Below are 27366 nucleotides of genomic sequence, written 5' to 3'. Positions count from 1 at the left end.
CGGGAACCAAACTGGTTGGTCAATCCGATTCAATCTAGTTCCAAAATTAGGTGGGGCTGATTCCCGATTTCATAAACTAGGAACCAGCACACCTTGGAATTAATTATCCCAAGTATTCATGGTTGAAATGTCTTCTAGTCTTTTTATTTGCGTTGTTCACCTTTTCTTCCTATTTCTCTTCCCTCTCCCTTACTATTCCGGCAACCCCGAATGCATATCTGACGATAGCAGACCCTATTGTGCCGCTGCCAGCCCGCCACAACCACTGCCAGTCCTCGTCCATACTCCTCTAGTTGCCGGAGCTATCATCTTTGGTTGACCTTGGTTGTGACCGCTGTATGTGTCTGTGTGTATGGAGCTGGGTACCTCTAATACGGAGGTCACAAACCACGAGCTCCGACTTGTGATTTCCCACCTCGTTTGTCCACAAATTTATGACCTCCAAGGCAGGCGACATCCAAGTAAGTGGCCCGCAGACAACGAAGTAGCCGATAAGTGACGCAAAGGACGAGGATTGGAAGGAGGGCAATGCATAAAAAGCCATTTTGGATAGGGAGATGAAAATTCTTCTGTTCTCCCACTCTCCCTTTCCTTTCCTCTTTGGCTCATCTTCTTCAACCTTTAGCCATAGGAAATGATTTGAGCTAGTCTCACCCTCCCTTAACTCTCTTGTTGATTTTGTTCTAGATCTAAGTTTGAGCTCTCCCAATCTAATTATACATTTAAGAGCTATCTTCAAATTATTATTATTATTATTATTTATTTATTTATTTATTTATTTTTTTGGGAACTCGATATCCCTATGCTCTATTCAAGTATAGGTCCTCTAGCTTCAATGGTCATCTCGTCAAACCAGATGGTTTGCTCTTCCACATGTTAGATGTATGTTTGTTTGCTCAACCTGTTTTGGTTGTTTCCGTACAAAGATGATGTAAAGAAAGTCAAATTTAGACTCGCACCCGTAACTAGTAACGTAGTAATTATTGGAGAATGAATTTCCGATGTGTGTTTATCATTAATAATGATACGAGATCCAGTGATCCACCATCGATTATGTGCTTAACTTTATTGGTGCTCTCTTAATCCTCCTCATTTCTAGATTTAGCTTTGTTTTGTAGTTTTCTAGGCTTTGCTCTCCTTCAATTTCTTTGTCATAAATTTTAATTCTTCTCATGTGTCCTTTTGAGAGATGAACACAATTTTCTTTTGATCTCGAAAAAAAAAAAGAAAAAAAGAGAGAAGGAAGCTGACTTTTTTGTAGGTATGTGATTTCGACCAAAGGCAAGGGCGGTTTGGTAAGTTGATTATTCCGGGTTAATCTGAATCATGAATTGATGTTTTGATACACCATTCATTTTAAGAAAGTAAATTTAAAGTGTCAATTCATTCACAAAATTTTAGAGATCCCACTCCTTTATTTATTATATATACCCACTCAAAACATTAAATGAATGAACTTCCACCCACTATCATACCATCTTATGCCATTACATCAACCCTTAAACAATCGAAAGAGATAAGGCTCGCCTAGTGACACAAGAGTTCTCACAGTCGTACAGTTTGGACTATGATGAAACTTTCAATCTAGTGATAAAGATTACAACCGTACGTGTCCTACTAGTGCTTATAGCAAGCATGTCCTATGGGCATTGTAGAAAGGATAGAATATGACCCTAATCATTCTTCTTAGATCGCTCTAGTACGATGGATTGAGGGGGTCAGCCTCAGGAAATTGAACACAATAGAGGAGTTCGCTCTAAGGTATTTAATAAGTCGATTAACATTGTCCACAAGAACCATCCTTCTTAAAGAAAAGAAACAGATGCAACAAATACTATAGACCAAGTCCATTTTCATTTTCCTGGTCTACATTATAGTAAGATACGATGACTTCGCAGATCACATATTCATGCAACCTCTCCACCTCCAACTAGGAAGTGAATGCCAGAATATCCGGATCTTGTTTAAGAAGAATCATCTCATCTCCAGTTGTGGTTGTCCATGCATCAATTCCTTTGCCCTCTTCATCGTCGATAAGAAAGACCGATCTGAGATTCAATGATATGTTGCTGACTAGATCCGGCCTTCCCCACCCGAAGTCGATCTCATATAGCCCGAAACGGCACCAGCTACTAAAAGAAATCGTAAACACTTCGCTTGAGGACGCGACTTTGACAAATTCGGCTATAGAATTCCCCACCGTCGAGCAGAACTCCTGCTTGTTTACTATTGATGCATATTTCGTTTTAGCGTCCGATATCATATTGTGGATTATATTCACCATCTCATTGAACTCCGGATTCCTTTTGCTGGCCATGGGTTGATCGGAGCGCCCAGAAATCATGCCGTAGAAATTGCCACAAGAATTTGCGGGTATCTTTAATTTGACTTTATCGCGCAAGTTAAATGTCATATAAACTGCGAAAGAGCTTTCTTCGCCTTGCCTACATCGATTAATCTTGACGAGAGCCTTACTTATTAGGGCCGAAACAACCTCCACCCTTGAAGGCTGGAAGTTGTTGGCCATTGAATCTTTTGCATCATCCCTAGCTAGGGCTCTCAGCTTCGATACAGCATCACCGCTGAACCTGAACCTAGACACCGTGAATTCCTTGCTGCCAATAATCCGTGGCGGAGGCCAATTCGCAACGGCCGACACTTTCATTGGGAATAGAGACGACAACTCGAAACTTGGACAGACTGTAACATCGACGTTACCTCGGCAAGCGGTGGCCCACGAATTAACGAATATGGCCATGGTGTACACGTCGCTGATCCTGTGTGTAGAGCGCAAGCCAATTGCTATTCCGCCGCACTCGAACGTATTCACTTGAATCACCACTAGTGGATTGCCTACTAGGTTGTTCGGGAATTGCGACAAATATTCGAGCAAATCCATGTCGGGGTCTCTATGGAGAAGCTGATCAATCTGGCCATCCACTTTGGCATGGACGAAGTCCACTCCAAGGTCGTTACAGTCGATAAAACAACCATCGTCATCCTCGATGTATCTCCCTGCCATAGGATAAAAGAGGGTTAGAGTTTTGGAAAGTGACTCCTCCATTTGGTGAAGCCTTTGAGAGATATCGACTCTGGGGTTCCCGGCATTATCTCTATAGTAGAAGATAACGCCCACATAATTTGGCATCTGAAGCTCATCTATTGACGTTAGCTTCCATTTTCGTTGGTCGCTCGGTGTCGGCACTGACGGCTTGACCAGCTTCTTCCACTGTATTTCCACCTTCATGCTTGGATTGCCTCTCAAGATATGTGTAGAAACGAGGATGATGAATATGGTATTGCACGAGTTCTCCAGTGGTTTTATAGAGCGCTCCAACCCTTGCCTCTCTTTACACGGGTAATAAAACCGCGTAAAAATATCTCGGAAACGAGAGTCACGCTTCCCCGTTTCTTGGAAATTTCACGAAGTCGCAATCGATACGAGAACAGACAACGTAAAATGATATGACCAGACGCTTGTGGTCACGGGTCCGGTCCTGATGTTTCAGTGCACGGAGGCCCCATTTGGAGCTGTCCAACAGCTTTCGTTGCTAGTAATGGAGTCCTGACATTGACTTGTGTGGACTTTGGGATCGCGACTTGGTGAAAAAATCTCGAGAAAACCACCAAATCAAAATTTGCCAGATGGAAATGAGCGGAAAATGTGGTCCGATGGACATTAATCTACTGAAATATTTAGATAATAAATCGTACATTCATTTAATAAGTTAAATTTTTAGAACAATCGACAGTGATATCACGAAATTTCATATAAATCAAGATCTTTCGAGCACCTATTTACCAGTTACATATTTCCATGCTTTAGGTTAAGACTAAACTCCGGTGTCTTTTATCTAACCAAGAGAGAACGGCATTTTCTTTTTGTATGAGCAAAGGAAACCAATATAAGTGGAGGTCTTTTGTATGTGCGTCTAAGGCTCTTGTATTGTGAGCATAATAAAGAAAGAGTAGCGAAGGGAAGAAGGCTAATATAGAATACGGCTTCTACAATGGGGGTCGAGGCATCAATGATCTTCTCCAAGACATGACTGATCACACATAAAGCTCTTCTTATTGCAGTTATTTTGATGAGCAACATTCTTTCTTGGTATATCTATTTTATTAAATTATGTCTTGAGTTTGACTCATGTACGGGATCCAAGTTAGCTGAAATATTTTGATTTGTCGGAATCTGGGATGCCCTTTAGTCGAATTAAGTTTGTTTTCCTGTTGGTCGGTGGTTCTATGTTTCCGCTAATAGTACGTCTAGTTCTTCATCATTTATTGTTGCCCATTTCTTACCGTGACAAGCGTAGGGAAAAGATCCGTACAAGAAAAAGAGACCCCTTAGGAAGAGAGAGAACCGCAAAAGGGCGAAACTAGGGCCACGCGTTCGGAGCATGATTTTAGCCGGGCGCGGTGACTTGTGCTTTGATCTTTACAACTAGTTAATTTATTTATTTGTAAATATCGCATGTTTAGGTTTAATGGAGGCGAGGAAAGCACCAAGTGTATGACCGAATATAACTCTATTTTTTCGATTATTACTGAATTATTTGCTGATAACTCTCCTTGTGGAGTATGGATCGATAATTGGATGGAATTAAGTAAATCTTCAGTGTTCTTTATTGTTCATTTTTTATTTATCTATTGATCTCACATTAATTTAATTACAAGATTTGATTATGTTTTTTTGCACTAACATTGCACTACACTTGGCGATGACTTTTTTTACTTCATTTTGAGTTGTAATAAATATGTATAGAATATTTATATGGAAACTATTAAAAAAATTTGTGGTAGCATTAAAGAAAAGCCTAGCACCAACTGATGCTTATTATTATTATGATTAAAGCCGTCAAAAACATTAAATTGGTACATTTATGCTATATTTACCCAAAAATCACAAACGGGTATATTCATACCATTTTAATCCAAACTAGTGCATTTATATTTCATTTATCTCAAATTAATTTTTATGTTATAAAAATCCCAAACTTCTATATCCTGCAATATTTACCCTAAATCGGCGCATCCATGTCACATTTACATCAAAATTTACAGACTTATCATAATTTGTGGTAAATTGACATGGGTTTATCAATATGTAGTGAATATAGCATAGGTGAATGAGTGCACTAACTTGCAATTTTCAATTATTTGAGTTCCATGTGAATTTCCATGAGCCTCATGTGTCATTTGGTGAATAAATCCAGATAAGACAACATAGTACCATGTGTTTGAACAAGATAGAGACACATGTAAGTGATTATAAAATAATTTTAAGTACTGAGCAAATCAACTTCAACTGTTATCATTATTGTCAATGACATTTTTATAGTGCACAAATAAAGTGCCGTTTGGACTCGTGCTTTTTTTAATTTTTTCTATGAACAACAAGATCATTTAACTTGCTTTTTAGTTTTTCTAAAGACGACGTTTATCTACTAAACAAAATTTAATAGTTGAAAAACGTTGAAAAACTAGAGATAATCTTAATCACATTTCAGATAATTGATTTTATCCATAATAATCTAAAGGATGTAATAGTAAATAAACTGCCTCTAAGTTGTTACGGCTCAATAATCTGGACATCTATGTCTATGCTTCAGCAAAAATAAAAATAAAATTTTGTTTTCTGGCCAAATTATAAAATGTCACCTAAATTTAAAAAAATCCTGTAAAATCCCACGTGTCAAAATTTGTATGTCGTGAAAGTTTGGGGAGTTATGAACCAAGAAAAAGCTGAAGTACGTCCTATCTCGAGATTTAAATTAAGCAAAAAATAAAAAGTGCGAAGTTATTTAGACACGCCTTCAAATACTAACAAATCAAATCCAAGTCACATTCTGGAGGGATCTGTAGCCTTTGTCTTTAGTTCTGATTCCATGGCTAATCTAAACATTTGAGTGGATAACATTGTAGATGGTGAGGATATTTCCCTGATACGTACGAGCTAGCTAGGCGCTTCAACAGAGACACTTTTGTTTGATTTGGGGGTAAGTACACTAAAATTGTCGTAAATTTCGTACGGTGCTCACATTTGAGTATCATAACTTTTTATCGCTCACTTAAGCATCATAACGAAAGTTATAGCGCTCCTGTTATTTTTACCCTGTTGAATTCGAAAAACATATTGGTCCAGTTGTAGTTGTTTGAGTGAGCAAACATGCTATGCGTGTGTCGCGATCCTCCATAAGAGGACCTTGAGCAGATCATCGGATTGTTATGCGAGCTCGGATAATCCTCTCACACAAGGTGGCTTTCCTCTTTGCATGGACTCTCCCAATTACCGATCACAACACTGATTCTCAATTCTTATTTATTAGTAATAACATAGAGTTGTCCCTAACCTATTTTAAGTTGGTAAGGAAGCACGTAAGACGCAGGAGGTCACCGCTAACCTCTTGTATGCTGATTATAATTTTTTTTTTATAAGTACATGTACCCATCAAAATAGGAGTAAAGCAATGTTATCGCGAGCAAAGATTTGGGTCACTCGTGCAAAAGTCTTCCCATCAAGCATAGGAATACAAAAGTGTATTTTGCTGTCAACTATTAATGAGTTTTTGAATGAAAATGGAGCTTGGAGTTAAGCGGCTTTTGCAAAGAACCTTTTGAAGGGAAAGTCGAGGAGAAACATAGCATGCAAATATGCATCTTGTAAATACACTCGCCCAAAATGAAGGAAAAATGTTAAGGACATATGACTAACAATTCCAGTATATCTTTGGAAGAGGCTGATTAAGAAAAAGTCACAATTCGAAACAAAATGTGCTAAGAGGACGGCAGAAAACATACTCACTATCAACACTAAGTTTGTTTCACGAAAAAAATCTGACATTTTTAGAAAATGTTTCCTGAAAAATGACAAAATTTTTCTGATATTTGGCTGCAATCTGAAAAGTGAATTGAAAAATATTTTCTATTGTTTAGTTAAAAGACATATCTCATTAAGGTGTTAGTGGCTTGCCCATGGGTGGTTGGGAAATTGAGTACAAGCACTAGGGCCTCAATGGACCCTGACTTGGGCATGGATACTTGGTTCCCGAGCATAAGCATAGGCATTGAGCTTGTGATCGGTCTCAATGGACCCAAGTGTCGGGGACTATAGGACAAGCTTCATGGTCTCATGCCCGGGTCTATGGAATCGAGCATGGGTATCAAGGATCCGAGCACAGGCATTGAAGTCTTGGCCCAACCTCGATGGACTCGAGCTTTAGGGTTCATATTTTTCACCACGGCTTTTTGTCAGTAAAAAAAAAAAAATCAATTGTATTCAAAATGTATTTATGGGCTCGACCTTCGTGGACTTGAGTTGGGGTGCTAGGGAGCTAAGCAATGGTATTGGATCCCTAGGCTCAACTACTAGGGCTGGTGTCTCAAACTTAACCTCTATGGAACTCAGGCTCGAGCATCAAGGTTTCAGACCTAGTGTCTTTCCTCCCAAGCTTGGCCTTGATGGACTTTGGTGGACTCAGCCCCAGGTTTAGACTTAGGTCCGCAGCCAAGGGCTCAAGAACAAGCTTTAGGGTTCCTATTCTTGAACATAGAGTTTCTAATAATATTTTGGAAAATGATTTTTTTTAAGGTAAATCATTTTCCTAAATTTAAACATAGTTTTTCTATTGAATAGGGAATTTTTTTTTTCATTAGCTCATTTTCCTAAACTATCCAAATGTTACAAAATGAGAAAAATATATTTCATCAAATAAACGGAGCTTAAATAAGATGAAGACGGCTTCCCAAATTGATGCGGCAAAGGTTCTAAACTACTGCTAAAACAAGAACTCAACTATTTATTACATTCCTGACTGTTGGTAACTTCTAGGAGTAAACTTGTTCACCAAACAAATCGCAGAAATTTTTTTTTAAAGAGTGGAGAAACCTACGAGAAGCTTATTTTCCTTGGATACGACCCTCAATTTGAGGGCAATATAGGATGAGTATTGTCAAGAGAACGAGGTAAGAGACACATGGCTCCATTCCACAAAATTGCAGCTACACCAATTGCACTGCTTCGCTCATTTAACGTTATAAAAGATGCTCCTGATGAAACATTGGTACAAAAAATCTGCATTGAAGACGCGGGTGCAACCTGAGCGTACAAAGACGCGGTCACTGATCACCTTCAAGATATGGTCAATAATACATCGAACTCCGGCTTCAATTATTAGAATGAGCGGGATGATTTCTTGACTCCTACCTGCTACGGCCATGGAGGATGCAATGGAATGCTCTCTTATCCTGCCAAGCAACTGATACAAAAGTATTGTCACCTAGGTATTGGTGCTCAACTTCAATTTCAAGATTAGAGATGAATGGTTTCAGGTTTCATCTATATTTGACTTGAAACCTAAAATCCATCAATTGGAACATGTTTCCTAATTTTTGAAATCTAAAACCTATCCACATATTCAGGACCTTGGAAACTATGATGTCATAAGTTCCAAGATCTACCCAGGTTCTACTTATACTCTTCGTTAAATAATTATAGTGAATCGTCACTTCTAATGATCATCACTTGCTATAATTCATATATCACAATTCATATTTAGACATACAAAGATTTTGAAATATTAACAAAGTAAAAATCTTAGTCATAGTTATAACCCATAATGGAAGTTTAGACTGGTGGCTTGAGATTACACACTTATCATTAAATGTCATTGAATGCCGCAAAATAGCTCGAAGACATAGACCAAGAAAAACACAAAGACTTGTTTCAAGTTCTAAGCTTCAAATCAAGAACCTAATTGTTGGAATACGTTTTCCAATTTTTGTAATCTAAAACCTACCCTACACGTTCTAGAACTTGGAACTAAAACGGTTATCACCGATCCTATACTCAAGTTTCCAATTTTATTTTGAAACCATGCTCACCCCTAATCAAGACTATAGAATTTAGGTTTGAGGATTATGTTGCTCAGGTTTATAAAGCGATGATTATGTTACGCACGCGAGGATATTTAAAATTACAGCAATTGTCTATCATGGTATATGAAGCATTCTCGAGAAGCTTGTCTCGTAAATAATTCAAGGGGCAACATGGTCTTTTGCTGTTCTCACTCTCTATGATGTCTAATACAGTTGATCTCGACTTGTTTGGTTTCTCGTGCAATCAATTTATCCCCAAAAACACGACACTTCTTGTAGTACAAAGTTAGTTAAGACCGTCTTGTTTCACTTATTTTATAAGATATGGGCACAAGGGCCACGGCCCGTTTATTTGGAGGTCTGTAAAATACTATGCACATCTATAAAATTAATTAAGTCCAAACTTTTGACTCATGAAGTGACTCTGACCCAAATTATAATTCGTATATAATTGGTGAGATTTAAACACGTGACGTCCGGTTCCTAAACTAAACATTTTATGAAAGGTCAAAGAGCTAAGTATCTCTATTTAATAAGCCAGTTCAATCATTTTTCATGGTTATCAGAACTAGAACACTCTCCGACTTTCCTAGCAGTAGAAAAGGGTGCAAATCTGGAATATCTAACCAGCAAATTTTACCACGGTACGTATACAGAGAGACAAATCTGCAATAGCAAATGTTTCCTGTTCTTTTAAAGGCTTAGCTCAATTAATCCCGAAATTTATCTTTAATCATGTGATTTTACATTTTTAATTTAAGACAATAAATTTCTGTCTATAATTTACTACTACTTAATAGAGGATGGAATATCGACAAATTAAATTTGCACAGGTGAGATGTTATCCGGTCTTTTATTGGCTCTTTTCTTTTCCCTATTTCTTTTTTTTTTTAATCACCTCTTCTATTTCGTTTGATACACATCCCCTTAGCCCATCGTATCATCGCCCGCTAAGGTACAGCAATCCTAGGAGAAAATTAAAAAAAAAAAAAAAACCTTAAACCTACTGCAATTGTGCGCATTCAATCTTAATCCTTTTTCTATTTTTGCCATTTGAGTAATAAATCTTTTTGCATTGTGCCATTTTAGTATATTCGATAAATTTAGGTTAGAAATCACTGACATGTGTTGTCAGCCATCTTATGTGGAGCAACCGGCTCTGATGTTGACCTATTTAAATAATATTTAAATAATTAAAAAAATTATTTATTATTTTCTCTTTTTTTTTTTCCTTCCCTTCTTCCTCTAACCAATCGCTGGATCTTGGTCACAGGCTAGAGGCAATGGCCAGTGAGGTCAACCTCGCCCCTCACGGTCACTAGGTGCTCAATAAATATGTGATGTGAACTGTCAACTAGTTATAGAAGATAAGTTTAGGATGTATTTATCTCTTACTCTTCTAGCATATACCCACCTATTTCTATCTGGACATGTCATCATCGAATTCATGGTATCAGAGCTCAAATTGTCAATAAGTTTGGACCCAACAGTCACATAGGAGAGATATGAGTTGTTCTTGCTCCAACTCGGAGGAGATTGTCAGATTTTATCTTGTGATCGTTATAAGTGTGAAGAAAAGTTTCACATTTGAGCTAGCTTGAGTAAAGAAACCTAAGACAAGCCAACACCAATATTAGAGTTAGAAAGTCTCAAGTTTGAATCTTCCTTGTCCCTATTGGCTTCCACAATCGAATATATTCACGCTTTAGGCTAAGTCCAAAGTCTAGCCTACACATGAAGGAGAGGGCTAGAATATTTATATAATAAACAATGACTTTATCTAATAGTTTAAGTTTGTAGAAGAGTTGGCGGTGGTCCCGCAAAATCTCATTCATTTGTTTCACAGAAAACTTATGATTTGGAAAACATTTTTTTTTTAAATGATTGGTTATACTGCTTAGAAAACAAGCATTGCACCGGGCACAACTCGCACATAACTACCATATTCAACCATCCTTGATCCTCCAAATTACTTCCATAGCTGTACTTCCGCACATATCTTGGGAGGCAGTCCAAGCATGAACGTGGAAGTACAATGGAAGAAGTTGGTCAAGCCGTCGGTACCGACGCCAAACAACCGGCAAAAATTGAAGCTCTCATCAGTGGATGAGATTCAAATGCCAAATTATACGGGCATTATCTTCTCCTATAGAGATAATGCTGAGAATCACGGAGTTGATATTCCTCAGAGGCTTGGCCAAATGGAGGAGTCACTGTTCAAAACCCCACAGCTCTTTTATCCTATGGCACGGAGATATGTCGAGGACGATGGCTGTTTCATCGAGTGCAATGACCCTGGAGTCGAGTTCATCCACGCCAAAGTGGATGGCCAAATGGACAAGCTTCTCCATGGAGACCCCGACATGGATTTGCTTGATCATTTGTCGACATTCCCGACCAATGTGGTGGGCAATTCGTTAGTCGCGATTCAAGTGAAAACGTTCGAGTGTGGTAGATTAGTGATTGGCCTGCGCTTTACACGCAAGATTGGCGACATCTCCACCATGGCCATGTTCATTCATTCGTGGGCAGCCGCTTGCCGAGGTACCATAGACATGGCAATTTGTCCGAGTTTCGAGTTGTCATCTCTATTCCATATGAAAGAGGCGGCAGTTCCAAATTGGCCTCCACCACGGACTATTGGCACAAAGGAATTCGTCATGACTAGGTTAAGTTTTAGCAGTAATGCTATTTTGAAGCTGAAAGCCCCAGCTACAGATGATGCAAAGGATCTGATGGCCAACGATTCCAAGACTTCGAGGGTGGATGTTGTTTCGGCGCTAATAAGTAGGGCTCTCGTCGATATTGATCGAAATAAACACGGCGACCAAAGGAATTTTATGATTTGTATGACTGTTAACTTGCGTGAGAAATCAATCTAGCGATACCCGCAAATTCTTGCGGCATTCTATTCGCCATAATGTTTGGGCGACCCGGGCAATCTGCAGCTGGGAAAAGCAAGTTGGAGTTCGATGGAATGGTGAAGGTAATACGCAACATGATATCAGACGCCAAAAAAAATAGGGATAAGTGCTATAGAAGTCATAAAACTTATCATGAAAATGCAATTGAGTCCTAAAACTTACAAAAAATGTAATCAAATCCTAAAACTTGTTAAATTGTTTTAATCGAGTCTTAAAGTTAATACCGTCGACTTTTTTAATGTAAAATATTGACGTGGCATTTAAAATTAATTTTATTTTCCATGTGACTTTTTAAATTTTTTTATTTAAATTAGATTTAAAATTAGAAAAGATAAGTTAAAATTTATTTAAAAAGCAAAACAGTTCAAAAAAAAAAAAAGAAAAAAATGGTAGCCACCGCCCATCGTCGGAGGGGCCGGCGACCGCCGATGAGCAGCGGCGGCAGCAAGGGAGAAGCTGCCTTTTTTTTTTTTTTATAACAATTTTTAAAAATAAATTTTAACTTTTCTTTTTAGTTTTTAAATCAATTTTTTAAAATTGAATAAAAATAATTTAAAAAATCCACATGGAAAATGAAAAATTATTTAAAATATCATGTCCGCTACGTCGGCATTTTCCGTTAAAAAAAGTCGATGGTGTTAACTTTAGGATTAGATTGAAATAATTTGATAAGTTTTAAACTTTATTACACTTTTTGCAAGTTTTATGACTCAATTGTATTTTCGTGTGAGTTTTAGGATTTCTATAGCACTTATCTCAAAAAAAGATGCCGCCGCAGTAGACGGGGAGGAGTTATGCTCGACTGTGGGCAATTCTTTCACCGATTTCTTCAAAACCGTAGGAAATATATCTACAGTTCGGACTGATGAGATTAAGGGAACTCGATCACGTGCGAGTCAATTTATTGGCATATGTGAATTTTTTTCTTTTTTTGGCCAACGCGAATTGATCAGCCGAAATTATCGGAAGAAGAATATTACATGTGGATTTCATTTATGAGCCGAAAGCGTGAAGAGGCTTCTTTTGTTGTGTTCAACTCATCTCTGCAGCCATGTGACTGAAAATGAAGATAGTGGAAGAAGAGGAAGTCAAAAAGCAGGGAAGACCATCATGAGAGAGAGAGGGGGGGTTTGTCAAAGTAAAAAATTGTGGGCTTTATTTGTCCTCTTTCGTTAACTTCTTTTGTTTCTCTCCTTCGCTATTTTCTTCTGTTGTGGCCGTCGAAAGAATAAGTGGAGCCTCACGTGCTGCATTTAATGCAGAGCTCTTGAAAAGAAAGAACAAGAAAGTCGCAACAATACACCGGACATCTATGGATGGAGCTCTTAGAGCTTTCCGGAAGCAAGCTGTGGGAACTCTCGACAGAGGGAGAAATCTCCCGTTGCAATTACATCCAAATGATTTAACTAGTTAAATTCTTATGAGTAAAATTTATTTAATTCCTAAAATAAGGTTTCATTAGAAATTATAAAAGGGCTACATACTATATGAATTTGAGTGTAATTGAGGATTAAAATATACTAATTGAATATTTCAGTATTCGAGTTATTATAATTTCTAGTATATCGTTTGTTTCTATAATAAAATTCCATGTTGCTTTTTCCATGAACATAGAATCACATAAATTTAGTATCAAATTTTCTTTCCTTCATTCTAACTGTTTTATCTTATTCACTTGTCTATATTCTTGTCTATATTCACAACAAAAAAGTCCTCAGACGAAGAGTACGCAATTACTTGTAGTGGCTGGTGCAGATTCGGGTTGTGTGAGAATGACTTTGATAAGCCAAGGACACAAGCATGGAGGCATGTCTACTTTGACATCCATAAAATACACGGTGATGTATTAATCAATTAAGTCTAGGCCTTGAAGCCTTGTAAGTTGCCTAGACACTCAAATTATTATTTGTATGCAATTCGTGAAATTTGAACAAATGACCTCTAGCTGTTGAACCAAAATCCCTAACACTCCAACCAAATGCACCAACTCTAAAAGTTGTCATAATTTAATTAGAATGAACATTGGTAAAATCATTGCCCCCATATAGGTAAACATGTTATGAAAAGTTGAGTAGCTAAGTATCTCCGTTTCATACTGTTGGAGAAATCCTCGTGAAGAGTTTTGAAGTTGACAAAATGTTTCCGTCAGTCTAGTCTGAAGGTCAGCAGACTCTGTTGGTTAAAGTCTGAAGACTTCCGGACAGACCCAGACTCAAGACTCAAAGTCTATCCTCATTGACGATCATTGATCCGTTGAAGAAAGGTTATCCCGAATTGGATGTTTTGTTCGGGATTTAACCTTATCATCCGGAGAAGATCTCGTGGGTTTGGAGAAGACGTATCGTAGAATCCTTTGATTGATCAAGATTGATTCAATGACTGAAGATTCGATGATTGTCTAAATATTATTGGAAGGTTCTACTTATGGAAACCGAGATCTGATTGTATGGGCGAACGGGATTGATGGGCTATCAACACGTTCCTTTAATAGCTCGAACGATCTTCCTAATTGATTCCGTCCAACGGGTAGATTGGAGGAATTCCTTTGGAAAGTGCCAACGGGTATGATGGCATAAAGGAGTATATAAGGAAGACGTTCTTAGTTGTTTAAAGTGTGTGCGCGATAGAAGAATTCCAAAGTCCGAAGCTCCTATTTGTTTAGATAAATCTCTTGAGCGAATACTTGTATACAAAAGAGAGTCTATATTTGTGAGAAACCTTGAGGAGGTGTGATAGAACATCTACACTTTGTGGAATCAAGGCAAAGCTGTGCTGTAACTTCTCTTTTGATCATAGTAAAATCCAGCCGGTGGGCTGTCGGTGCGGAAGAGTGGACGTAAGCTTGGAATAAGCCGAACCACTATAAATCCTGTGTTTGATTTTCTCTTCCTTACTCTCTCTTCATCGATCGTATTTCAATCTGTTGCTTCCGTATATCAAAAAGTTGTTTGTGCGCCTATTCACCCCCCCTCTAGGTGTTTATACTAGCAATATCAATTGGTATCGAGCACATGTGTACTTACTTTATTTGAAGTGTATTACTTCATAATAAAAGATCCATGGCTAGTATGCTAGCACCAGGGCTGATGGAAGGGCAAAGCAATACCAGACCACCTTACTTTGATGGAAAGGATTACAACATCTGGAAGAACAAGATGAAAGCTTTCCTACAATCAAAGGATCCTCACGGAATGGGACGTTGTAGAAAAGGAATTACTCCTACCACTTTGCATCGATCTCGAAAGAGAAAAAGAAAGCGAAGAATCCGGCGGAATGTCTCGGGAAGAAATAACCAAGAGACAGACACTCGATGCAAAAGCCATTTATTCCTTATATTGTGCTTTATCACCAACTGAATATAATAGAATATCTTCTTGTGGTACAGCAAAAAGAAGTTTGGGACAGATTGCATATCACCTATGAAGGAACAGATCGAGTGAAGGAAACAAGAATCAACATTCTTCTCGGTCAATACGAAGCCTTGAGAATGAAGCCGGGAGAATCAATATCGACATGTTTAGTCATTTTACGATATTGTAAATGGTCTTGAAAATCAAGGTCAACCAACTTCTGATCCCATGAAGGTAAACAAGCTACTGCGTGGACTCTCCAAGGATTGGAATCACATAAAGACTTCGATAAGAGAGACGAGAGAATTATGCCACTATCTGTCGATGAGCTGATTGGAACTCTTCAGTCTATGAAGTGGAAAGGATCAATGAAGATGAAGATCCAAGAGGTAAGAAATCCATTGCATTAAAATCAAATGATGATTACGATGTTACGATTCTAAGAAGATATGGACGATGAGGAGCTTGCTCTCATGATAAGAAGATTCGAAAACTAAACGAAAAGGAAAAAGGTTCAACTCAAAGAAACAAGGCTTTCAAAGACAGCGGACCAAGTCGGTGATGATGAGGAACCAAACAAAGATGTAGTCTTTTGAATGCAAGAAAAGGGACACATCGGACCAACTGTCCTCTTTTGAAGAAAAAGAAAGGAAAAGCTGAAAAATTTCGAAAAGCTCTCAAAGCTGAAACACAGGAGTGATACTTGAGTGTGAAGAAAGTGATAATGAATATGCCAATCTATGTCGATGGCACAATCGGACTCGGACTGGATCGACTCGGATCGACTCGGACAGTGAATTTGAGGCAAGTCATTTTAAAATTCCTGTCAAAGTTTCTAAATATATTGAAGAACTATGCGTTAGTCTTAAGACTTCTCTCAAAAGTATTTCCAAACTAAAAGGAAAACTCAGCTCTAAAACAAAAGGAAAAGGTTTTAGCGAGAAAAAGTTAAAAGTCTAGACTTGTCTGTTTCTAATCTTAAAGAAAGTGAAGAAAATCTTTTAAAAGAAAATGCTTTCTTAAAAACAGACTTATCTAATATATCAAAGAAATTTTCTATGGGATCTGAAAAACTTGAGAAAATTCTTTCAGCACAAAGACCTTACTTCAATAAGTCTGGTCTGGGTATGACAGAAGAAACAATTCCCTTGATTGATTTTCCTAAAGTAAAAGAAAGAATTAAGAAAAGGCTTTCAAGTGAGGTTTACAAAAATCACTTCAAGAAAGTCTTTGTAAAACCTGTAGGTAGAAATGCTCTCGGATGTTCTAAATGCAATGATCCGGATCACTTTGAAAAAGAGTGTCCTATGGTATGGAAACCTATTAAGAAAGTATGTGCTAATACTGTTTATCTTACTAACACCAAAGGACCCAAGAAAATTTGGGTACCAAAGAAAGCTTGAGACTTTTTGTTAAATGTAGGTCTCCATCAAGAAACAGGTAAAGTGGTATCTTGACAGCGGATGCTCAAGACACATGACGGGAGACTCAAATTGCTTTATAAAGCTTGCTCAAGTAAATGGTGGAAAAGTTTCATTTGGAGGAAACAACAAAGGAAGTATTGTGGGATTTGGAACCGTGAAAATTGGAACTCTCACAATAAGTAATGTTTCCTTAGTGGAAGGACTCAATTACAATCTTCTCAGCATTAGTCAATTGTGTGATAATCTTTTGGTTTCAAGATCTCCTTTCAAGAAGGAACATGTTCCGGAATAAGTAAAGACTCTACTCAATCTTTTAAGGGTCGAAGACATGGAAACATCTATCTTACGGATGTGAAACCAAATGAATCGCAATGTCTTATCTCAATTCAAGACGAAGCAAGCTTATGGCACAAAAAGCTTGGTCATGTCAACATGAAGCAATTAGCCAAAATTTCTTCAAAACAGCTTGTTCGAGGACTACCAGTTGCCATACCAAAAGACTGATTCATGCACTCCTTGTATTATGGGAAAGCGGTAAGAAATTCTTTTAAAACAATTAATTATGTCTCTACTAATCATGTACTACGATTGCTGCATATGGATCTCTTCGGACCAACCGAACTCAAAGTATTGGGGGTAAGAAGTATTGTCTAGTAATTGTTGATGATTACTCCCGTTTTACTTGGGTATATTTCCTTTCAAGTAAGTCCGAAACCTTTTCGTATTTTGAAAATTTTGCTAAAAGGTTAAAAATGAAAAAGGTTGTGTTATCTCTAGTATAAGAACAGATCATGGAGGTGAATTTGAAAATCAAGATTTTACAAAATTCTGTGATGAATCTGGGCCGTAAGCATATGTTTACCTCTCCATATACTCCTCGGCAAAATGGAGTTGTGGAAAGAAAGAACAGATCTCTTCAAGAAATGGCTAGAACTCTTTTAATTGAAAGTAGAATTTCTTCTCGATTTTGGGCGAAGCTGTTTCAACAGCTTGCTATATCATCAATAGAGTTTTCTTAAGATCTATTCTTGAAAAACCCCTTATGAGTTATTCAAAGAAAAGAAGCCTATTGTTTCATACTTTCATGTATTTGGGTGCAAATGTTTCATATTGAAAAATGCAAAAGATCGAGTTGGTAAGTTTGAAGAAAGATCATATGAAGGTATCTTCCTTGGATATTCTACTTCAAGCAAAGCCTACGAGTCTATAACAAGAAGAGCCCCAGACTGTGGAGGAGTCAATGAATGTCAAATTTCAAGACTCAACGCAAGATGAATCAAGTCGGACTCATCAAGAAGAGTCGGAACCTCTGAACCCTCCAAAGTCTACAACTCAAGAAGCATCTCGGACTGGAAAACCAGCTTCAAGATGTTCGTGAAGATCTAAACAAAGAAAGAGATCATCAACCGGACAAATCAACGAGTAACCGGAAGCATAAGTCTAGTCATCCCAAAGATCTTATAATCGGCGAAATTAATGAAGGAATTCGCACCGGATCCAAAAGGCGAAGAGTCTAGTGATGTGGCACTCGTTTCTGAAATTGAACCAAAAAGCATAGAAGAAGCTTTATCGATGAAAGCTTGGATTGAAGCTATGCAAGAAGAGCTCGAGACAGTTCAGCATAAATGATGTTTGGGAATTGACATCCAAACCAAAAGGAAAAAGCATTATTGGAGCCAAATGGGTGTTCGAAACAAGATGAACGAGAAAGGGAAAGTCGTACGAAATAAAGCAAGACTCGTGGCCAAGGGATATACGCAAGAAGAAGGAATAGACTATGATGAGACTTACGCTCCGGTGGCAAGGTTAGAAGCTATTCGTCTATTACTTGCGTTTGCTTGTTTTAAGAATTTCAGTTATTCCAAATGGACGTCAAAAGCGCCTTCCTAAATGGATTTATCCATGAGGAAGTTTATGTGGAACAACCGCCGGGGTTTGAAGACCCAAAGAAGCCGGACTCGGTCTTGGTGAAAAAGGCTTTGTATGGTTTAAAGCAAGCACCTCGGGCTTGGTACGACAGTTAAGTAATTTCCTATTACAAAATGGTTTTGTCAAAGGTAAAGTAGATACGACCTTATTTATCAAGAAGGAAAACAAAAGTTTCTTACTTGTTCAAATATATGTGGATGACATTATTTTCGGATCCTCTAATGAGAATCTGTGCAAGAAATTTTCTAAGTCTATGCAGGATGAGTTTGAAATGAGTATGATGGGAGAATTAACATTCTTTCTTGGTCTTCAAATAAAACAATTGAAGGAAGGAACTTTTATTTATCAAGAAAAATATGTGAATGATCTTGTCAAAAGGTTTGGGTTTGGAGAATTGCAAAAGGTAGACATTCCAATGTCAAGTTCTTTAAAGATAGACAAAGATGAAGAAGGGAAGAAAGTTGATCAAAAGGCATGTACGGGAGCATTATTGGATCACTTCTTTATCTTACGCCTCTAGACCTGATATTTTGTTGAGTGTTTACATCTCGTGCTAGGTTTCAATCGGATCCTAGAGAATCTCATCTCGTCTGCGAAATGCATCATTAAATACGTCGCTTCATCATCAAGCATCGGTCTTTGGTATCCTAAGAAGGGAGACTTTAATCTTCTAGGATATTCGACGCAGAATCTGGCCGGTTGCGGAGTTGATAGAAAGAGCACTTCGGGAACTTGCCGGTTGCTTGGAAGCGGGACGTGTCTTGGTTTTCAAGGAAACAAAGCACTTTGTGTCTCTTTCAACAACGAAGCGAGTATGTAGCTCTTGGAAGCTGCTTGTTCGCAAATTCTATGGATAAAACAACAGCTAAGAGACTTTGAAATTGAAGACTCATGCACGAGAGATTAATTGCGACAACACCAGCGCTATCAACCTCACCAAAAATCCAATTCTCCACTCAAGAGCAAAGCATATAGAGATTCGACATCACTTTATAAGAGATCATGTTCAAAATGGAGATGTTTCAATTCAATTTGTTGATTCAAAGAATCAACTGGCGGATATATTCACAAAGCCTTTGGAGAAAAATCAATTTGAGTCTATACGGTTCAGACTCAACATTTTGAGGTATGAGGATATCAAAGTCTAAAGACTTTCAAGATTTTATCTACTGTCTTGGCTCGACCTTCAGACTGTAAGTCTCTCTCTCCAATCTTATCTTGAAAAGGTACGATCATCAGACTTGTTTAAATTGTTGCTATATTTAATTAACATAAAAATCGCATCGATTCATTTTCAAAAGGAAGTTATTTTTGAAATAACTATTTTTGCGGATAAAGACATTTATTTTGAAAAGGCATATTTTTATTTCCTTTGTGACGGTTTGTTTACTCTTCTTTTTAACCGAACAAGCACTATCGATTTCTCTTCACTTTTCTACTCTCTCTCAAAAACCCTAAAAAGTATCGATCCTCCATTCCCGTTTGTCTTCTTCGCTAAATCTTCAAAAAGTTATCATCTTTTAAGGAAAGTCAAGCTAGGAAACTTCCAAACACTGTTAAAGATGTCTTCTTCACGAAAGTCGTCAAGAATCGCAAGCGGGGGACCGCACGAGAGAATGAGTGAGGGGCCTACGCACTTCGATCTTGCGAAGATGAAGTTTCTCCGGATCAGCAACCGAGCCCACAACATTCTCAGCGGCGTCATTCTCCACCATCTAGTCCTCAAGGCGTTGTTGATCAACATCAGGAAGAAATCATCGAGGAGGCAGACCCCGTAAGAGTTCAAAAGCCCGCTTTTATCTACAAGCTATATCGTGCTTTAAAAGGAATTCATACTCCTTTGAACTATGTTGATGATTTTGTTAAAGAAAAGGATATAGGAACGAATATATCTTTATGAAAAGAATGGAAAGTTTGGGAATCGCTCGTAAAGGGGTGGTGAGGAAACCCTTGCGAATATCCCAAGTGATCCTCGTGATTTGGGGCCAAATCTTGTAGATGGGAATGATGATGACAATGTTCGGTCTATTTCAACCGAAAATGGGTATTGCTGCTGAAATTCAAGGAAAAATGGGAGATTTGTTCGGATCAAAGGAACAAAAGGATCGTACTCGAAATTGCTGAAGCGTAGGGTAATAAACCCTAGAAGTGTGGACTTTGATTTTCTGGATCTTTGTGAAAGTAAACTTGAGGAAAAGTTCAGTTATCTTCAACTTGAAAAGTTTTGTTCTCTCCTCTCTTTGAGGCTTATACTTGAATTATTTGCATATTTCTATTCAAATCTTAGCTTTTGGATGCGAATAGATTCTCCTTTAGTGTTAAAGAACAAGACTATGTTGTGGATATGAATATCTTTGGCGAGATGTGCTAGAAGTTGAGAGAGGCGGATATCATCCGATTAAAGTTTCCATTGCTTTGGGGCTACACTTGAACTGGTGAAGGACGGGAGAACAGAGATGAGAAGATCACTTACTCACGGATGAATGCATTCAACATCTTGCTTCACAAAATTGTGATCAATTGCCTTCGGCCGAAATCTACTTCCAAAACGATGTGTCAAGTTACGAGGCAAAGTTGATGTATGCCATCCTCTGTGGTAAGAAGTTTTCTCTCCCTCATACTTTATGTTTCACATGTATAGAGCATTGATGAAGGATAGAGGTCAACTCCCTTACCCAAGCCTTGTTACGAAGTTATTCGAGACATCGAATATTCAGCCTCCGCAATCTTTTGTGTTCGATCATGCGATCATATGGTGGTAGGACTGAAAATGGTAACCAAAATGCGTCCGAAGGAACCCGAGCAAGGAATTGGAGAAATTCAAGGAGAAGACTCTTACCAAATCTCATCAATTCTCTTCTTCGCTAAGAGAAAAGGGAAGGAGCCCATGGCTGCTCCATCAAAGAAAAGAAGAGCTCTCCTCGTTGAGGATGAAGATGATGACGATGACATCACCATCTCTGCAATGGCTTTGAGGAACTTAAGTCATCCTGTTCCACAGAAAGAATCGGAACAAAGATCGAAAGAAGCAGAGGAGAAGGAAGGAGAAGAAAGAGAAGCAGAGGAGAAGGAAGAAGAAGAAAGAGAAGCAAAGGAGAAGGAAGAAGAAGAAAGGGAAACGAGCAAGCAGAAGCGAGCAAGAAAGACTGAAGAAGAAAGAAGAGAAGGAGAACACCGAGGAAATCTCTTCTCCACCGTAGGCATGAAAACGGGGGAGTTCGGGAGAAAGGAGTAACATCTTCATTTCCGGATGAAAGTGAAGGAGTTAGTCGCTCGCTGCGGACCCATAAGATGTTTATGCATCTCAATTTCCGAGGAAGGTCATGAAGCTTCATCGCCCAACCTGCGAGATTATGCTTTGATCCACCATCGTGCCTTTTACTCCATCGAACGAGCGAAGCAAGTACTCGGGCGATAATGGAGCAGATTTTCGCGAGAATCATGGATATTCTCTTGGAGATGAAAGGTCAGATTTATGCTTTGGGATGCGAAGTTCAAAGCTTAAATAATGAAGGTCAAGCTTCTTCCTGTTCATTAAATGAAAAGATGCAAGCCCTTTCTATTCAGAATCAGGCCAATGCCAAGAGTGAAGAGGTTGTACAGCTGAAGGAAGACTTTAAGAGGCCGGAAGGAATTGTTCGATCTATGGAAGATTTCCAGCTTGTCCGCGTTCCCAAGCAATCTTGATTTCATCTCATCCTTTTTAAATGATGACAAAAGGGGGAGAGATGCATGATTTGAAAACTTTCAATCTTTTTAACTGTTTGTTGGATTGTGTTTAACTGTCTGTTTGTTTTTTGACAGACTTTGACTTTGTTTTGTGTCTGGATAAGAACTGCCTAGACTTGGATTTGACTGCTTCTATTTATCAAAATTGATATCTTATGAATGGCTTAAATCATATATTGGACTAACCTATTTTACTGTGTTGCGAGATTCTAGTGTTATTCTATTAGCCATTTATTTCCATAAGATATGCATATGTGTTTGAGAAATGTTTTGCGGAGTCAAAGTTATCCAAATCTGCGGGAAGGTTTTGTCACCATCAAAAAGGGGAGATTGTTGGAGAAATCCTCGTGAAGAGTTTTGAAGTTGACAAAATGTTTCCGTCGATCTAGTCTAAAGGTCGGCGGACTACGGTTGGTTAAAGTCCAAGACTTCCGGACAGCCGAGACTCAAGACTCAAAGTCTATCCTCATTGACTGATCACGATCCGTTGAAGAAAGGTTATCCCGAACTGGATGTTTTGTTCAGGATTTAACCTTATCATCCGGGAGAAGATCTCGTGGTTGGAGAAGACATATCGAGAATCCTTTGATTGATCAAGATTGATTCAATGACTGAAGATTCGATGATTGTCTAAATATTATTGGAAGGTTCTACTTATGGAAACCGAGATCCGATTGTATGGGCGAACAGATTGATGGGCTATCAACACGTTCCTTTAATAGCTCGAACGATCTTCCTAATTGATTCTGTCCAACGGGTAGATTGGAGGAATTCCTTTGGAAAGTGCCAACGGGTATGATGGCATAAAGGAGTATATAAGAAAGACGTTCTTAGTTGTTTAAAGTGTGTGCGCGATAGAAGAATTCCAAAGTCTGAAGCTCCTATTTGTTTAGATAAATCTCTTGAGCGAATACTTGTATACAAAAGAGAGTCTATATTTGTGAGAGACCTTGAGGAGGTGTGATAGAACATCTACACCGTGGAATCAAGGCAAAGCTGTCTTGTAACTTCTCTTTTGATCATAGTAAAAATCCAGCCGGTGGGCTGTCGGTGCGGAAGAGTGGACGTAGGCTTGGAATAAGCCGAACCACTATAAATCCTGTGTTTGATTTTCTCTTCCTTACTCTCTCTTCATCGATTGTATTTCAATCTGTTGCTTCCGTATATCAAAAAGTTGTTTGTGCGCCTATTCACCCCCCCTCTAGGTGTTTATACTAGCAATATCACATACGTGAATTCAATGCTCTTTCATGATTTATCAGAATTAGAAGGCGAGAAGCCTCTCCAACTTCCGTGGGAGTAGAAAAGGGTACAAAGTGGCTGTGCATTACATAAATGGCATCTATGTATGTAGTGTGTTCTAAGGGTGTGCATGGTCCGGGTGGGCGGTTCCCGACCTAGAACTGGGAACCACCCGCTAAGAACCGGTTCCGAAAAATTGGAACTGGGAACTACCCGCTAGTTGCATGGATCTATTCGGGAACCGGATCGCCGATCTGGTCTGATTCCCGGGTGGATCCATAGAACCGGTTCAACCTCCGCACCTTCCCCTTTTCGCCCTCCTCACATCTACTCATTCTGGCTCTCCCGACCATGGTAACTTTATTCTCCTCAAGTACTAGCGTCGTGGTGACGGCGGTCGCAACCCTCGCGGCCGCTTTCGTCCCGACCACCGCCACCATTTTCGCCACCGCCTCCGCCGTTCCCGCTCCTCCCTCGAGACCGACAATGAGGAGGTAACGGGGACGATGAGCCATTCTTAGACCTGGAGTTCGCCCCTGTCCCCAAAAATGAGGACGATGGGGGGGGGTGGCTGAGGAGGGGGAGGAGGAAGAGGGGAGGTAGAAACGGGACGAGCCCAACAATGAATAGGACAATAGTGATAGTGAATGCGGAGGTGGCGACAAGGATGGCAACAATATGGAGAGAGAGTTCAAGTTCGAGGTGGGGAAAGAGAATCAATTCACTATTTCGCTGAGTTCAGACTAAGACTCGAAGGGAGATGAGCAAATCTGAAAGTGAATTGGAGAGGAAGAGGGAGTTTGGAGAGATTTTGAACTAAGAGAGACGAGATGGAGTAGGAGAGTAGTGAATTGAGACAAAATGGTAATTGGAGTCATAAATTTTAGATTTGCTAATTTCAATTTTTTTAAAATATTAAAAATTAATATATTATTATAATATAACTAATCCGATCGGGTCCGGGTGGGTGGATCCGCCTATGGAACCGGGAACCGGACCGGTACCCACCGGTTCCCATAAATGAAATCGGGAACTGGATCGGTTCCCTTAAAACCACCGATTTCGGTCCGATTCGGCAATCCGGGCAAGTTCCAGCTTCTTTTGCACACCCCTAGTGTGTTCTTCTATACGCCTTTTTTTTTTTTCTTGAAGATGAAAGAAGAGTCTAAAAAGAAAAGGGAAGAGAATTCCTTCTAATTAAAATAAAGGATAAGTGCACACGAAATTCAAAAACTTTTAGAAAAGTATAATTAAATCCTAAAACTTATCATAAAAAGTACAACTAAGTCTTAAAATTTTCAAAAAAGTTAATCAACGGAAGGATTTGATTAGACTAATATAATAACTTTTATGATTTAATAATATTTTTTTTTTGAAAATTTTAGAACTCAATTGTACTTTCATGATAAGTTTTATGACTTAATTGTACTTTTTGAAAATTTTAAAATTTATTTATACTTTTACAATAAGGATTTGAGCGTCTTTTTAGATGTGTGTTTGTTTGCTCAACCTATTTTGGTTGTCTCCATAGGGAGATGATGTAAAGACAGTTGAATTTAGATGCATACCGCTAACTAGTAACGTCATAATTATTGGAGAATGAATTTCCGATGTATGTTATCATTAATAATGATACGAGATCCAGTGATCCACCATCGATTGTGTGCTTAACTTTATTGGTGCTCTCTTAATCCTCCTCATTTCTAGATTTGGCTTTGTTTTGTAGTTTTCTAGGCTTTGCTCCCCTTCAATTTCTTTGTCATAAAATTTATTACTTCTCATGTGTCCTTTTGAGAAATGAACACAATCTTCTTTTGAACAAAAAAAAATAAAAAAATAAAAAAATAAAGAGAAGGAAGCTAACTTTTTGGTAGGTATGTGATTTTCCACCAAAGGCAAGGGCAGTTTGGTAAGTTGAGTATTCCAGGTTAATCTGAATCATGAATTGATGTTTTGATACACCATTCATATTGAGAAAGTAAAATTTAAAGTGTCAATTCAATCACAAAATTTTAGAGGGTCCCACTCCTTTATTTATTATATGTACCCACTCGAAACATTGAACGAATGAACTTTCAATCGAAAGAGATAAGGCTCACCTAGTGACATGAGAGTTCTCACAGCAGTACGGTTTGGACTATGATGAAACTTTCAATCCAGTGACAAAGACTACAACCGTACATGTCCTACTAGCGCTTACATCAAGCATGTCCTATGGGCATTGTAGAAAGGATAGAATATGACCCTAATCGTTCTTCTCAGATCGCTCTAGTATGATGGATTGAGGGAGTCAGCCAGATGAAATTGAACACAATAGAGGAGTTCGCTCTAAGGTATTTAATAAGTTGATTAACATTGTCCACAAGAACCATCCTTCTTAAAGAAAAGAAACAGATGTGACAAATACTATAGACCAAGTCCATTTTCATTTTCCCGGTCTACATTATAGTAAGATACGATGACTTCGCAGATCCAATATTCGTGCTCCTCTCTCCACCTCCATCTAGGAAGTGAATGCCAGAATATCCGGATCTTGTTTAAGAAGACTCATCTCATCTCCAGTGGTGGTTGTCCATGCATCAATTCCTTTGCCCTCTTCATCGTCGATAAGAAAGACCGATCTGAGATTCAATGATATGTTGCTGACGGGAACCGGCCTTCCCCACCCGAAGTCGATCTCATATAGCCCGAAACGGCACCAGCTACTAAAAGAAATCATAAACACTTCACTTGAGGACGCGGCTTCGACAATTTCGGCTATAGAATTCACCACCGTCGAGCAGAACTCCTCCTTGTTTACTATTGTTGCATATTTCGTTTTAGCGTCTGATATCATGTTGTGGATTATGTTCACCATCTCATTGAACTCCGGATTCGTTTTGCCGGCCGTGGGATGATCGGAACGCCTAGAAATCACGCTGAAGAAATTGCCACAAGAATTTGCGGGTATCTTTAGTTTGACTTTATCGCGCAAGTTAAACGTCATACAAACTGCGAAAGGCCTTTCTTGACCCTGTCTATGTCGATCAATCTTGACGAGAGCCTTACTTATTAGTGCCGAAACAACCTCCACCCTCGAAGGCTGGAAGTTGTTGGCCATTGAATCCTTTGCATCATCCCTAGTTAGGGCTCTCAGCTTCGATACAGCATCATCGCTGAACCTGAACCTAGACACCGTGAATTCCTTGCTGCCAATAATCCGTGGCGGAAGCCAATTCACAACGGCCGACACTTTCATTGGGAATAGAGACGACAACTCGAAACTTGGACAGACTGTAACATCGACGTTACCTCGGCAAGCGGTGGCCCACGAGTTAACGAAAATGGCCATAATGTACATGTCGCTGATCTTGTGTGTAGAGCGCAAGCCAATTGCTATTCCACCGCACTCGAACGTATTCACTTGAATCACCACTAGTGGATTGCCTACTAGGTTGTTTGGGAATTGCGACAAATATTCGAGCAAATCCATGTCGGGTCTCTATGGAGCAGCTGATCAATCTGGCCATCCACTTTGGCATGGACGAACTCCACTCCAAGGTCATTACAGTCGATAAAACAAGCGTTGTCATCCTTAGTATATCTCCCTGCCATAGGATAAAAGAGGGTTAGAGTTTTGGAAAGTGACTCCTCCATCTGGTGAAGCCTTTGAGAGATATCGACTCCGGGGTTCCCGGCATTGTCTCTATAGTAGAAGATAACGCCCACATAATTTGGCATCTGAAGCTCATCTATTGATGTTAGCTTCCATTTGCGCTGGTCGCTCGGTGTCGGCACTGACGGCTTGACCAGCTTCTTCCACTGTATTTCCACCTTCATGCTTGGATTGCCTCTCAAGATATGTGTAGAAACGAGGATGGTGAATATGGTATTGCACAGGTTCTCCAGTGG

At 38.9% G+C, this 27366-nt stretch overlaps 3 protein-coding genes across 3 annotated transcripts; 1 reads left to right on the top strand and 2 right to left on the bottom strand.

Annotated features, from left to right (window-relative positions):
- Nucleotides 1–1930: 1930 nt before the first annotated feature.
- LOC104431976 (acetyl-CoA-benzylalcohol acetyltransferase-like) lies at nt 1931–3247 on the bottom strand. The gene has a single exon (XM_010044493.2). It carries the CDS (start codon nt 3245–3247, stop codon nt 1931–1933), a length of 1317 nt encoding a protein of 438 aa, XP_010042795.2.
- A 7648-nt stretch (nt 3248–10895) lies between these two features.
- On the top strand, nt 10896–11759 carry LOC104431197 (acetyl-CoA-benzylalcohol acetyltransferase-like). The gene has a single exon (XM_010043871.2). The coding sequence runs from the start codon at nt 10896–10898 to the stop codon at nt 11757–11759; it is 864 nt and encodes a 287-aa protein (XP_010042173.2).
- Nucleotides 11760–25978: 14219 nt separating this feature from the next.
- Nucleotides 25979–26947, bottom strand: LOC104455397 (acetyl-CoA-benzylalcohol acetyltransferase). The gene has a single exon (XM_010070195.2). It carries the CDS (start codon nt 26945–26947, stop codon nt 25979–25981), a length of 969 nt encoding a protein of 322 aa, XP_010068497.2.
- Between the last annotated feature and the right edge of the window lie 419 nt (nt 26948–27366).

The sequence above is a fragment of the Eucalyptus grandis genome, chromosome 7 (genome assembly GCF_016545825.1).
Source record: "Eucalyptus grandis isolate ANBG69807.140 chromosome 7, ASM1654582v1, whole genome shotgun sequence".
Lineage (NCBI taxonomy): Eukaryota > Viridiplantae > Streptophyta > Magnoliopsida > Myrtales > Myrtaceae > Eucalyptus > Eucalyptus grandis.
Note: the sequence above shows the minus strand (reverse complement) of the source record. Positions and strands in the feature narration are given on the sequence as shown.

Bases quoted from the DNA above. Each gene is read 5' to 3' on its own strand.
- LOC104431976 (XM_010044493.2), bottom strand. From the start codon at position 3,247: ATGAAGGTGGAAATACAGTGGAAGAAGCTGGTCAAGCCGTCAGTGCCG.
- LOC104431197 (XM_010043871.2), top strand. From the start codon at position 10,896: ATGAACGTGGAAGTACAATGGAAGAAGTTGGTCAAGCCGTCGGTACCG.
- LOC104455397 (XM_010070195.2), bottom strand. From the start codon at position 26,947: ATGGATTTGCTCGAATATTTGTCGCAATTCCCAAACAACCTAGTAGGC.